Source organism: Bombina bombina, chromosome 6 (genome assembly GCF_027579735.1).
Source record: "Bombina bombina isolate aBomBom1 chromosome 6, aBomBom1.pri, whole genome shotgun sequence".
Classification (NCBI taxonomy): domain Eukaryota; kingdom Metazoa; phylum Chordata; class Amphibia; order Anura; family Bombinatoridae; genus Bombina; species Bombina bombina.
Window position 1 is genome coordinate 984875502 of NC_069504.1, and position 16034 is coordinate 984891535.

Below are 16034 nucleotides of genomic sequence, written 5' to 3' on the forward strand. Positions count from 1 at the left end.
GAATGTCGCTGCCTGCGGCCATGTTTAGCATTCATTTAGCAAACGAATGCCGAAACCAACATTTCACCCATATCTATTTGAAGGTATGATAGTATACAGAATGTTATTCTACAGGACATTTTATTTCCATATCTCCCTACTGTCCCTGTCTAGCAATCTGTAGGACTGTCACGGTATGGCCTACCCCCTGCCCGCAACCCCTACGTGCTTTAAGATGATTGTGTAGTATTTAGCTAGTTATTTGTAGCATACATACGGCTAGATTTGGAGTTTTGTCGGTAACGACCCGAAAAACTAACGCCCGCTTTTTTCTGGCCGCACCATAAAAATAACTCTGGTATTGAGAGTCCACATAAAGGCTGCGTTAGGCTCCAAAAAAGGAGCGTAGAGCATTTTTAACGCAGCTTCAACTCTCAATACCAGAGTTGCTTACGGACGCGGACAGCCTCAAAAACGTGCTCGTGCACGATTCCCAAAACAATGGGGCTGTTTGAGCTGAAAAAAAACACCTGCAAAAAAGCCGCGTTCAGCTCTTAACGCAGCCCCATTGTTTGCTATGGGGAAACAATTCCTACGTCTGCACCTAACACTCTAACATGTACCCCGAGTCTAAACACCCCTAACCTTACACTTATTAACCCCTAATCTGCCGCCCCCGATATCGCTGACACCTGCATTTTATTTTTAACCCCTAATCTGCCGCTCCATAAACCGCCGCTACTTACATTATCCCTATGTACCCCTAATCTGCTGCCCCTAACACCGCCGACCTCTATATTATATTTATTAACCCCTAATCTGCCCCCCACAACGTCGCAGCCAGCTACCTACAATAATTAACCCCTAATCTGCCGACCGCAAAGAGCCGCCACCTACGTTATCCTTATGTACCCCTAATCTGCTGCCCCTAACACCGCCGACCCCTGTATTATATTTAACGAAATTAATTAACTCTTATTAAATAAATTATTCCTATTTAAAGATAAATACTTACCTGTAAAATAAATCCTAATATAGCTACAATATAAATTATAATTATATTATAGCTATTTTAGGATTAATATTTATTTTACAGGTAACTTTGTATTTATTTTAACCAGGTACAATAGCTATTAAATAGTTAAGAACTATTTAATAGCTAAAATAGTTAAAATAATTACAAAATTACCTGTAAAATAAATACTAACCTAAGTTACAATTAAACCTAACACTACACTATCAATAAATTAATTAAATAAACTACCTACAATTACCTACAATTAACCTAACACTACACTATCAATAAATTAATTAAATACAATTCCTACAAATAAATACAATGAAATAAACTAGCTAAAGTACAAAAAATAAAAAAGAACTAAGTTACAAAAAATAAAAAAATATTTACAAATATAAGAAAAATATTACAACAATTTTAAACTAATTACACCTACTCTAAGCCCCCTAATAAAACAACAAAGCCCCCCAAAATAAAAAATGCCCTACCCTATTCTAAATGACTAAAGTTAAAAGCTCTTTTACCTTACCAGCCCTGAACAGGGCCCTTTGCGGGGCATGCCCCAAGAAGTTCAGCTCTTTTGCCTGTAAAAAAAAACATACAATACCCCCCCCCCCCAACATTACAACCCACCACCCACATACCCCTAATCTAACCCAAACCCCCCCTTAAATAAACCTAACACTAAGCCCCTGAAGATCTTCCTACCTTGTCTTCACCTTACCGGGTATCACCGATCGGTCCTGGCTCCGATATCTTCATCCAACCCAAGCGGGGGCTAGACATCCACTGAAGAAGTCCAGAAGAGGGTCCAAAGTCTTCATCCTATCCGGGAAGAAGAGGCGATCCGGACCGGCAACCATCTTGATCCAAGCGGCATCTTCTATCTTCATCCGATGACGACCAGCTCCATCCTGAAGACCTCCACCGCGGACCCATCTTCTTCCGCCGACGTCCAACTGAAGAATGACGGTTCCTTTAAGGGACGTCATCCAAGATGGCGTCCCTCGAATTCCGATTGGCTGATAGGATTCTATCAGCCAATCGGAATTAAGGTAGGAATATTCTGATTGGCTGATGGAATCAGCCAATCAGAATCAAGTTCAATCCGATTGGCTGATCCAATCAGCCAATCAGATTGAGCTCGCATTCTATTGGCTGTTCCGAAGTTAGGTGTCTGCGATGTTAGGGAGGGCAAATTAGGGGTTAATACTATTTATTATAGGGTTAGTGATGCGGATTAGGGGTTAATAACTTTATTATAGTAGCGCTCAGGTCCGCTCGGCAGATTAGGGGTTAATAAGTGTAGGCGACGTTGTGGGGGGCAGATTAGGGGTTAATAAATATAATATAGGGGTCGGCGGTGTTAGGGGCAGCAGATTAGGGGTACATAAGGATAACGTAGGTGGCGGCGCTTTGCGGTCGGCAGATTAGGGGTTAATAAGTGTAGGCAGGTGGAGGCGATGTTGAGGGCGCCAAACTCCAAATCTAGGTCATAGATTGCAGAATTTGACTCCTAGCTTCTCTAGGTACCGCGGGACAAGTAAAATGTTTACAGCAATAGCAAGGTATTTTACACCAAACGTAACAAAAAATAAATAAATATACTATATATATATATATATATATATATATATATATAAATATATATATATATATAAATAAATATATTTTAAATGTGTGTGTATATATATATATATATATATATATATATATATATATATATATATTGCAATGTATCTTTTTCATTAATTAAGTAATTGAATTCATTATTTATGGGGAATTCAATTTAGAGTTTAAAAGGATATGAAACCCAATTTTTTTCTTTCGCGATTCAGATAGCGCATGCCATTTTAAGCAACTTTCTAATTTACTCCTATTATCAATTTTTCTGTGTTCTCTTTGTATCTTTATACAGGAATGTAAGCTTAGGAGCCAGCCCATTTTTGGGTCAGAACCTGGGTAGCGCTCGCTAGTGGCTGCATTTTCTTCTATTATCTAATTTGTTTTGTTCTCTTGATATCACTGGATTTAAAGGTCATTCTATTAGAAGCATTTCATATAAAATAATGATACTTTCTGCATTGCTCCCCATTATTATTTAATTCAAGAAGTCTAAAGTATATGAAATATTATAATGGGCAATCTCAATTGCAACAGTAAGAATGAATATACCTTTTACAGTGCTTAGAGTAAATCCCCCTCAACCTTACCTTTAACTTCCTTCTGGCGTTAAACTTCTTCAGGCAGTCAACCGTCTCCTGTCTATGCATACAGGAAGCCACTGTGGAGCGGTGCTGAAAAAAAGAAATATGCGGAAATAAAAAGCATGCGCAGAAGAGTGGAATAAGAATGGACTATGATAATGATAATAGGAAATGAAAAATCTCACTGAGATCCATGGGTGCTTCAGGGCTTCTGCTGCAGTGATTCGCTTGGAAGGGTTAATAGTCAACATCTTATTAATGAGATCTTTAGCTTCTGGGGTCACTGTGTCCCACTCAGGTGAAGGGAACTGATGGGAAAGAAGAGAAATAACTTGTGTGATCTACTATTTTAAAGGTAAAGGCAAAAGAGAGAAGTGTTATATATACTGGTAGGTCAGAATCAATATTTTTTAGAACTAGAGTATATGTAAAGAGAAATGAATCCCAACATTATTTTTTCAAAATTTAGGTAGAACATACAATTTTAAACAACTTTCCAGTTTACTGCTATTATCAAATTAGCTTTATTCTCTTGGTATTCTTTGTTGAAGGAGTAGCAATGCACTACTGGTTTCTAATTGAACACATGGGTCTAGCCAATGACAATTGGGGTATATATATATATATATATATATATATATATATATATATATATGCAGCCACCAATCAGCAGCTAGAACCTAGGTTCTTTGATGCTCCTAAACTCACCTAGATAAACCTTCCAGCAAAGGAGAACAAGAGAAGGAAGCAAATTAAATAATAGAAGTACATTGGAAAATTCTTTAAAATTGTATGCTCTGTCTAAATCATGAATGTATAATTATGACTTTACTGTCCCTTTAAGCGTAGCCAGACAGATAACAATGTAATGCAGAGTACCCTGCTCCTTAGAGTTAATTGCAAGATACAGATAGAGTCTTATTTGGTGGAACTCATTAGTGGCTTTCAGCAGTGTTAAAAATACTGACAATAGTTTTACAGTCAAGTCTAACATTGTTTCATTGTTGCATACAAAGTAATATGCTTTCTCTACTCTTCCCAGCTAGAAAGCAACTGTAAATTCATAGACAATTAATCATTAAATTGCTACATAAATAATTTATATTTATTCAAAGAAGTAAAAAGTATAACATTTATTCAATGCATTCATAGGGTCCAAACAGTAGAACGGATAATATAGCCATTACTGACAAAATGGACCTGAAACATTCTCCTATCAACCTTTAATTAAGCTAATTTGTGATTAGAAGTAAATTGGAAAGTTGTTTAAAACGGTATGTTCTATACAAATCATGAAAGAAAATACCATAATGATTTATATAAATAAAAGTGCTATAGCGAATATGATTGCAAACATGAGAATGTATTATTTCAATTCCAAGGCAATTTAGTATGATAGAAAAACAAAAGTATATTTAGAGAAAATTGTTTTTTCAAATAACCAGTGCTTCCACCCTGCTGTTTTTCTCTTAAATTTGCTTTAAATGTAATCATGAAAGACTCCTGCTTTGTAAACTCATCTCAGCTTTACTATAGTGCTTATTATTAGTAATGGCAGGCTAATCTTAAATATGGAATGAAAAGCACTCTGAATATTTTACCACTTAAAGCTGGAACAGGCATTAGAATATACTGTTTGATTGAGGGATAACATATTTGAAATAAAGGAAGGTATTTTCAGTGGGGTCCATTCCATCAGATGTTTGTGTGTATAGTATGGCTTTTCCAAGATTTTTTTGTTTTGTTTTTGGTGGTGGTGGGTTATATTGAAAAACATTTGCTGTACAAAAAGTTGAGCAAAGGGTATTTAAATTTCAAGTGAAACTATCAGGAAGTACATTATGCACAATTGAGTACTTGTACTCTACTGCTCAGAGGTGGTTTCAGGTATAAGGAGGAGCAAGCTATGCAGAAGCACCCCCACTGGCCCAAGGATGAGGGTAAAAGTTACCTTTAGATTATGATAATACAACTGAGATCAATGCATTTGTTGTTTGAAAGTGTTTTTAATTTAACCCCTTCATGCTGTTAGGATGTTCCATGCCATCCTAACAGCTCTGGGCTTTAACGCCATTAGGGCGGCATGGAACGGTCTACCTTATATGGTGTCCTGCAGCTTCCCTTATGACGCAGTCAAGAATCGGCCTGGGGTGCGTGCCTAGCAGTTGGCACAATGGCATTCATTTAAAGGGACAGTAAAGTTAAAAATTAAACTTTCATGATTCAGATTGAGCATGCAACTATAAACAACACAGTCACATCACAGTACTTATGTTATCACATTTACTTACTTATCTTGGTATCCTTTGTCAGAAAGCATACCAAAGTAGGTTCTGGAGCAACAATGTACTACTGGGAGCTAGCTGCTGATTGGTGGCTGCAAATATATGTCGCCTGTCATTGGCTCACCAGATGTGTTGAGCTAGCTCCCAGCAGTGCAGTGCTACTCCTTTAACAAAGGTTTACAAGGAAATGAAGCAAATTTGATAACATAATTAAAATGGAACCTTGTTTAAAATTGTATGCTCTGTTTGAATTGTGAAAGATAAAAAAAACAATTTCATGTCCCTTTAGTACATTTTGATGGTTTTAATCATTTGAACAGAACTTTATATTAGAGTCTATGAACCTGAGAGGTATTTTCTACAAATAATGCAAAATTGAATTGTTATTTAACTGGATCCATTCAATTATCTCACTCCTGTGAATTACATTATCTTTCAGGTGGTTCACCCTAATACTATGTGAATTTGTTGTAACAGTGAGGGTACTTTAAGATCCAACACATCCTTGGCAGCTTAATTATCTGATTGGATGATAAAAAGCTGAATTGATACTACAATCACGTGGTATTGTAACAGTATTTTCAGTACAATCTATTAAAGAATCCAAACAATACCAGTACACTGTGTCATTTTAGAGAAATGTGAGGACAATTTGTGTTGAACCTTACTGGCAATTATTAAAGGGACACTGTACCCAAATTTTTTCTTTTGTGATTCAGATAGAGCATGACATTTTAAGCAACTTTCTAATTTACTCCTATTATCAAATGAGCTTTATTCTCTTGGTATCTTTATTTGAAATGCAAGAATGTAAGTTTAGATGCCGGCCCATTTTTGATGAACAACCTAGGTTGTCCTTGCTGATTGGTGGATAAATTCATCCACCAATCAAAAACTGCTGTCCAGAGTACTGAACCAAGAAAAAAGCTTAGATGCCTTCTTTTTCATATAAAGATAGCAAGAGAAAGAAGAAACATTGATAATAGGAGTAAATTAGAAAGTTGCTTAAAATTGCATGCTCTATCTGAATCACGAAAGAAAAATTTTGGGTTCAGTGTCCCTTTAACCGATAGGTAAACAATAGGAGTATTCAACTAATTCAGGTACTGAACAATTGATTTATAAAAATTCTTTTAAACTCACATCTCCTAAGGCAACTGTACCATATAATTTATTTTTGAAGGTGTGATATTACCTCAGATACCCCAGGACTCAGATTAAGAGTAACAGTAGGGGTAATCTTTTTGTGATAGTGACATACACCCTAATCAACTGAATAAGGCGGTGCACTTGTATTACTCCCTTTCAACCAAGGGCATAACTCAAGGAGACCATACAGGGGTCTTTATACCATATATATTGTGATTTGGGAGGTACCATCCCCCCTTTAAATCACCTTCGTTCTCGATCACACTGACTGATATTTTTTAGAATTTATTTTTTAACAAAGTTATTAAAAGTTAAGTTTTAAACCTGCCTTTCATGGGCTTCTTTACCTATGGTATCCAGCTAGTGTATAACCAGTGCTGTTGAGTGCTATGTAAGTACACTCTTTCAATTGCTTCCAGCAATTGGTATTTCTTAGTCTGTTTCTTTTAGTGTACAGCACCTGATTATATTCTGATCATCTCTATCAATATATATGAGATATAAATATCATTAGGAACACAGCACTAGTAGTGCCGTCGTCTTTTCTTTTCTTCTGTAACATAGGTTAGCTTAGGTTTATTTATTTTTTTGGGGGGTTTGGGTGGGTGGGTGGTGGGTTTTACTGTTGAGGGGTGTTTGTATTTTTTTTTACAGGTAAAAGAGCTGATTTCTTTGGGGCAATGCCCCACAAATGGCCCTTTTAAGGGCCATTGGCAGTTTAGTGTAGGCTAGGGTTTTTTTATTTGGGGGGGGGGTATTTTGATAGGGCTATTAGATTAGGAGTAATTTGTTTTTATTTTTGATAATTTCCTTTTTTATTTTTTGTAATTTAGTGTTTATTTATTTTATAATTTAGAAAATTGTATTTGATTAATTTAATTTATTTTATTGTAATGTTAGTTTTTAGTGTAAGGCAGGTTAGGTTTTATTTTACAGGTAACGTTGTATTTATTTTACCTAGGTAGCTAGTAAATAGTTAATAACTAGTCTACCTAGTTAAAATAAATACAAACTTATTTGTGAAATAAAAATAAAACCTAAGCTAGTTACAATGTAACTATTAGTTATATTGTAGCTAGCTTAGGTTTTATTTTACAGGTAAGTATTTAGTTTTAAATAGGTATTATTTAGGTAATAATTGTAAGGTGTATTTAGATTTATTTTAATTATATTTAAGTTTGGAGGTGTTAGGGTTAGACTTAGGGTTAAGGTTATGTTAGGGTAGGGATATGCTTAGGGTTAGGGGTTAATATATTTATTTAGTGTTAGTGATGTTGGAGGCCAGAGGTATAGGAGTTAATAACTTTAGTATAGTGGCGGCTATATTGGGTGCGGCAGATTAGGGGTTAATAAATTTATGTAGGTGGCGGCGATGTTAGGGGCAGCAGATTAGGGGTTAATAACTGTAGCCAGGTGGCAGCAATGTCGGGGGCAAAAGATTAGGGGTGTTTAGACTCAGGGTTTATGTTAGGGTGTTAGGTTTAAACTGTATTTTTATTTCCCCATAGACATCAATGGGGCTGCATTACAGAGCTTTTGTTTCCGCAATCGCAGGTTTTAGGCTTTTTTTTGCTGACTCTCCCCATTGATGTCTATGGGGAAATCATGCACGAGCACGTCAAAGCAGCGCTTGTATTTAGGTGCAGTATGAAGCTCAACGCCACCGTATCACCCGCACAAGCCTGCTTTTTGGAAAATTGTAATAGCAGCGCTATAGGGAGGTGAAATAACGCAGCTTTTGTGGTGGTCTTCAATTTCCCTATAGCGCTCAAAACTCGTAATCTAGCAGATAATAATTTTTTTAGTTTAAAAAAAAGTTAATACTGCAAAATTTATACTTTTAATCTAATAACCATATTCATCAATAAAATCAAGGAATGTTCCTTTATAATTTAAACAAAATGTTAGAATATTTAACTATATTAATTTTAAAATTACCCCAAATTATTAACTGAAGACCTGTTATGAAATTTTATTAATGTCTAAAGAAAGATGAATAGCAAAATATATGTTAGATATAATGAAGTAATCAACGCAAATATAAGCCTAAGAACAAAATGTAGATGTATTTAAAAATTAAAATTAATTAAAATTTAAAAATTAATATATATATATATATATATATATATATATATTATATTTGTTTATTAAATAAATAAATGTAAACATTTTAGTCTCTCTTTCTCTCTCGCCTCAATGATTAAAAGTGCTACGAGGCGGCAAAATATTCCAAAGGATCTGCTGCTATGTCGAGCGACCCTGTCGAAGTATTCTAAGCTCCCGACATAGCAGCATAGCCAAGAGGCATTTACTTTACATGCCATTGGTCAGCGATGCCAATAGGGATTGACTGATTTAAAATCAGCCAATCAGGACTAAGCTGTATCCCTATATATAGACGTTCTGCACTTCCGGAATTTCAGTGTGTAGCAGCAACCACATGAAAAGCAGGGCTCAAGGAAGAGAGTTGTAGAAAAGAAGAGCGGAGGTGGCCGAAGAGGTCGCCGAAGTGCGCCTTTGTGAAGATGGGCCCCTGGAGCCAAGCTGAAGAAGACCCTGACATGGAAGCAGATTGAGGAGCGGAGGCGGTGGAAGAAGCCGCCGAAGTCCGTCTCCACCGCCGTGAAGATGGGGGTTAGGTATTAGTGTAGTTCTAGTTTGTGTTGGGAGGTGGTGGTTTAGGCTATAATCTCCTAACCACCCCCCATACCTGTATGGAGGTTGATTAGGTGATTATTCATGATTACCATTAAGTAGGCCTTAATCTCCTAACCACCCCCCATACCTGTATGAGGGATGATTAGGTGATTGATGGTTACCATTTAGTAGACTTTAATCTCCTAACCACCCCCATACCCATATGGGGGTTGATTAGGTGATTATTAATGGTTACCATTTAGTAGGCTTTAATCTTCTAACCACCCCCATACCTGTATGGGGGTTGATTAGGTGATTATTGATGGTTACCATTTAGTAGACCGTAATCTCTTAACCACCCCCATACCTGTACGGGGGTTGATTAGGTGATTAGGTTAGTACAGTTTAGGGGTAATAGTGCATTTATCTATAATTTTTAAAATATTATGCATTCTTATGTATGATGCATATTCTTTTAACTATTGTATATAAATTAATATGTATTTATATTTTCTTGTTATGTTTTAAATTGCACACACAAATATATATATTAAAATGTATATTTATGTTACAAAATTGTATTATTACATAACAGTCATGCAGCTATGTAATACTAGAATGATAATGCAACTGTCTTTTATAACATAAATATCTATTTTAAAAATATATTTATATTTGATATAATAAACTCATCAAGCAAGACTATCTATATTTTAATTTATATATTCAATACTTAAACTAATATAAATAATACATGACCATGCATTTTATTTTAATCATTATAAATATAATGTTGTCAGGCCTTGCATTGATATTCAATATTTAAACTGTTATGAATGTATATTGCATTATGTTTTAAGTATTGCATATACATTAAAATGTATTTATATTAGCTTGTTGTGTTTATTAGGTATAACATAGATATATATGATGTTAATATATATTTATGTTATAAAAGTCAGTAGCATTAAATTATATTTTACATAATAGGAATGCAGTTATGTAGAACTCTAATTTTAATAATATTGTCTTTAATATAATATAAAATTTTAAACACAACAAGCAACATTACATGAATTAAATTTTAATTTATATCCAAATATTTAAACAATATACATTCTACAGAACAATGCATCATTTTAAATATTGAATACTTATGTGTAGGGCCTTAGCATATACAGTGAGTTTTAGGTTATGACAGTTTTGGGGTCAATGTTTAAATGATATGCATAGTCATGTAAAATGCATATTGTTTAAAGCATTGAATATATCTTTAGAATAAAAGGTATATAATGATGCTTTATATTATTTTAAACATAAACATATTTTTATATATATATTTATGTATGAAATAATAGCAAGCACTATTAAATCCCTTTTAAGATATCTAAAATACTTTAAATAATCTACATTTTACATGACAATACATATTTTGTCAAGGAGATGTGGTAAACGCTGGAGGGCCAGTAAAAACTCGCCAGGCTCCTGGAACTCAGTGCCAGATCGAAATTAAAAAAGTATGGTATTCCCATATTTCTTATCATTTTCAATACATTTTCCCCTTGTTTAATTGACGTTGTATAATGATTGTGATATTTTTGCTGTTAAAAGATTTACTAATTTAAAATATGACCCATGGTAGAATGTTTTCTCAATCATGGTAAATCTATGATACATAATGTTCATATAACAAAACCCTTTTCCAGCTTAAAAGGGTCATTAAAGTCACAATAAAGTTTTATGATTCAGATAGAGCAGGCAGTTTTAAGTCACTTTTCAATTTACTTCCATTATCAAGTTTTGTGCAGTCTTTTTATATACACACTTTCTGGGGAAAGTGCCTACTAAACATGTGCAAAGGCTCACAGGGTATACGTATACCAGTCTGTGATTGGCTGATGTCTGTCACATGGTACAGATGGGAGAAAAAATAAATTTGCATTAAAAAAATCTTCTGCTTATTTGAAATTTGAGTAGGTTAGCGCTGCGGAATCTGTCGGCCCTCTACAAATAACCGATAATAATAATAATAATAATAATAATAAGTGTTGCTGCATTGTCTTCTAATTATGCACTTGCTAATTATGCAATTCTACTGCATTTAATGGTCCTTTAAGAAGAAAAAAAAAACACACTTAAAGTAGAAAGCTTTACTCTTTTAATATATAAAGAAATATTAAAATGTTGGCCAAATATTGGAATTGCTAAATTGAATCAACTAATAAGGCTAATATTAGATTTTGCAAAAGAATGTTGAGAGATGTTTGTGAATTCCTGCTAATTAATACAAAGCTTTGTATACTTTGCACCCCTTGGGGACGATTTATCATGTTCGGGCAAACATGATCCGCTGTAGCGGGTCATGTCTGCCAGACATTGATAAATGCTAATCATTGCACAAGCATCTAAAAATACAAACATGGTCAAGCTTTCTTTTATCTGTCTTGCTGTCTTTTCACACATCAGTCCAGGAAGTTAGGGGCTAAAGAACACACAAAAACACACAACAACAAAAATGTAATAGTCTGTTTTAACTCATGCTCCCACCTTGATAATTGTGCAAACTTATTGCAGTCCACTTCCTCTATTTACTCTATTTTGCTGTAATTGCACTACCCACATAAACCAAATCAGGCCTTCCCAAATAAGATCATTTTAACAACTATAAAAACACGTGTAATCTACAATGCACGTCACATTAAACTTCGCTCTAAGCTTTTAACTTTAAAAGCCCTTCATGAGCTTTACTACTTTAGAGACATACTTGAATACATACTCAGGGTATTTGACAGGAGATCTCAAACACTAACAATACCATGGATCTGACCTTGGGGACACCATGACTCAGGTACATCATTATCCCCCTTTTTTTTCTAACTTTTCCTTCCCCTCTTATACTCCCTCTCCCATATGCCAATCCTAACCTACTGCCCTACTTATGGAATTATTATTTTTTTTGTCATGCTATACCTGCCTAAGGGTTACCACCCCTGTTGAATTTCGTTAATTGTAATACGGCTATTCCATACCTAGACAGAATTTCATATATTCTATTTCCAGGAATTTCCAATTAATTATCGTTTTATTGGTTATTTGCCTTGTGTATCAGGCATCTCTCTTTGCTATACTCCATTTACCCTAATACCTTCTGTCTTATTTTAACTAAACCTTTTTTCCCTTTATTTTTTCTCACACCTTACTTCCGTATCCTTTTCTTTCACCCCCCCCTTTTTTTTTCTTCTCCTCCAGAATGGATCACCAGTCCAGCAAGTTCCGAACACACTGCCTCACACTTACCACTATTAACGCAAAGGGTCTCAACAACCCAGGTAAGAGATCTACAGTTTTTCGGGAACTTAAAAATGTACATGGCCATATAATATTCTTCCAGGAAACACACTTTTGAAGAGGTAAGGAGCCAAAATGGCACAATGCGCAATACACCACGGAATACTTCCAAAAAAATGTGGAGTGGGAGTTCTAATACATCATTCAGTCCCCCTAAAACTAACATACATTGAAAAATACTCAGAGGGCCGTTACCTTGTTTTAACAGGTACTCTTTATGGTCATCCAATAACATTGGCAAGTGTACATACCAAATCTTGCCCAGCATCAGTTTATTAAGCACATTGCCAAGGTAATATTGGATCAAGGGAAGGTCCCTGTGTTTCTTGCAAGTGACCTCAACCTCCCTCTACAACCGTAATTTGAGACCTTTACTGGCTCGGCCAGCATTCCTGGCAGAACAACTAAGTTTGTTAAGACAGCTCTCTCTGACCTCATGTTACATGATGTTTGGAGGGCACTATACCCAGCCTGTAAGGACTTCACTTATTACTCTCCCCCACACAACATATATTCGCAAATTGATTATATTTTTCAGATACTACGGGATTAGATATGATTAGTACATGCGGTATTGGTTCAATTACATGGTCGGACCACGCTCCAGTCACTTGCACAGTGCAATGGCCAGACATATCGCCTGCGACATATATTTGTAGACTAGATGATTCTATATATAAACCTCTCATTAGGACCAAGTTACAGAAATCCCTCACAGAATACCTTTCACACAATGATTCCAGTTTTACCTCCTTGTCAAATACATAGGAAGCTCATAAATGTGTATTGCACATTGAGTTTTGAAAACATAATGCAAGATTACTCAAACAATATAAAGAGAAACACTCATGACTCCTAAATACTATCTCAACCTTAGAGGATAAACACAAACAGAATCCCTTGACACAGAGACCAGAAAAGCACTAACACAAACTAGAGTAGAACCTAAGCAACACTAAATGGAGGCTTACCAATGTAGAGCATTGACAATAAAGCAACAATATCATGAAGCGGGCAACAAACCTGGGAGATTACTAGCTAGATCTTTTCATAGAAAGCAACTTAAATCATACATACATCACATCAAGTCTACAGATGGCACAATACTAAAGTGCAACAAACAAATTGTTTCCATTCTTATTATAGTGCATTATACAACATTACAAAACCAACGCACAATCAGAAAATATGCCCTCAAAACAACAAGTCACAGAAGACTATCTTACTATGCTAGGCCTACCCCAACTAGATAAAGCAGATGCGGATAGTCTAGACACGCCTATCTCATTGGAAGAACTGACACAAGCGATTAAATATCTACCGAACGGAGGAGGAGCTAACTCCTGTAATGGCAGGACATATCTTGATGGAGCTCCGGAGCTAAGTTATGGATTATCAACTACTTTCCAACTCTATATGCCTCATAAGGGGTGATAATAGCTTTTTAACATCCAGATGATCTATCTGAAGCTCCAGGGGCCCCAAGAGCTAAAAATCGGCTTACATACTTAGTCTACATTGGACGACACAACCACGAGGTGGATTACTATACTAATATCACAGCCTGGTATGGCACGAGACTTGTCTCCTAATACGATGGAGCTGGCTATATCTCTTCTGAAGGATCTATGCTCCCACCTAGACCAACATCATGAAAGCTGTGTCGCCATCCTGAGATCTCCCACCGACACTCCCCGCACTAATGGCGACATTGATGGTCCACTTACAGGGTGCAATGCTGCAGGGCCCCAGCACTCACCCCGGATAAAACCAAGCACAGCCCTGTTAAGCAGCATTCAGAATGGTGAGGGTGAGAATGCACCCAAAGAGCAGCAGAAACAGAAGCCTTACAACTTACACATCCCACAGATTCTGCTATACTAGTGATGAGGACCCAGGATATACTAGATGCACAAGCGTTTGGAGTTTTGCACCATAAGCCTCAGCTATCTCTCCTAATGCTCTTCTCACAGGAGCCTGATGTTCAGCTACATCCTGACGACGGGCCTAGGTGGCATTTGTCCTACTTGCACTTTGGCTGCTCTCGACGGATCTCGGATTTCAAACTGACCCAGGACCTCTTGCAATGTTCTTTGACCCTAAGATCTGGAGTAGGGTGACTGCCTAACAAACTCCGGGCAGGGTCCGAATTGTTCCCCCGAAGCTGCAACAGGCCACTACTCGATTTTCAACATTTAGACTTTGTTCAGTTTGAGTATTCATACCTAGCTATTAGCTGCTAATATGGTTAATACCCTGGATGATGGCCTTAGGGCCTGAAGTATGTGAACTAATTGTTTTGGACATCCCAATATTCCCTTTATAACATTAGCTCTGTATTCACACCAGCATAGTCATATCCCCTTATAGACCTGAGAGAAGCTTCAGCCATACAAGAGAGTGTCTGTGTATCTGCATTGTTGCAAATCCTTAGCTGTCTTATGTATATATATGCAGATTTTATAGGTATACCACTTAAACTCCTCATAGTTTATGCTTGTAATTGTCTAACTAAGTCATTATCAAATGATCCATGTATGAGCATGTATTTCCTTAGAATGTTTTATGACTATCTTAATGCTGACTGGCCTGTCTTACTTATATATTATTTTTTAGTGTGCTGGTAATGCGGGATGCTGCGCTCCCTTTAATTTATCTACGTTTAGCACTGTCAGCTGATTTTACTGTTACATTCATCAGGATACACCCCATAGTACCGGTCACATATACCTTATTCTGGCTATCCAGAACTCTCTAGAATATTTCAGGAGGCTAATTACTGTAACCGGTTGGGAATCACACCCAAGCCTTAGTTTCAAATAGTTCCATAGAGCCCAGGCTCTCCATGTGTATATAAGTGTGCCCTAAAGTTCTACATTCACACCAGTACAATCATACAAGAGAGTGTGTGTGTATCTGCATCTTTGCAAATCCTTAGTTGTCTTAGGTATATATTCGCAGATTTTATAGATCTACCACTTAAACTCCTCATAGTTTATGCTTGTAATCATTCAACTTAGTATTTATATACAGGTCCATGAATGAGCACGTATTACATTGGAATGGTATATGGATATCTTAATTCTGATGGGCCCGCCTTATTTATAAACTATTATTTACTGCATCTGTAATCTCGGGGATTGAGCTCCTTTAACTTACCTAGTTTTAGAACTGTCAGCTGACCTTACTGTAACATTCATTAGTATGCACCCCCGCAGTACTGGTCACATATACCTTATTCTGACTATTGAGAACTCACTAGAATATTCCATGAGGCTATTTAATGCAACAGATTAGGAGTTATATTGAAGCCCTAGTTTACTTTAAACTAAGGGTCAAACCTTTACTACCTCTCGCATATTTCTCACACATAGTTTGTGGTTCTCATATTAACCAACCTCTTCTTACGAT

At 36.1% G+C, this 16034-nt stretch overlaps 1 protein-coding gene across 1 annotated transcript in view; it reads right to left on the reverse strand.

The window, feature by feature from the left end:
• Positions 1-16034, reverse strand: part of CAMK2A (calcium/calmodulin dependent protein kinase II alpha) — a 369514-nt gene that overhangs the window by 88012 nt on the left and 265468 nt on the right. The window contains exons 10-11 of the mRNA XM_053718653.1: positions 3390-3512; positions 3211-3294 (exon numbers count right to left, since the gene is read on the reverse strand). Coding sequence (XP_053574628.1) covers positions 3211-3294; positions 3390-3512 — 207 coding nt within the window. The remainder of the gene's footprint in view (positions 1-3210; positions 3295-3389; positions 3513-16034) is intronic.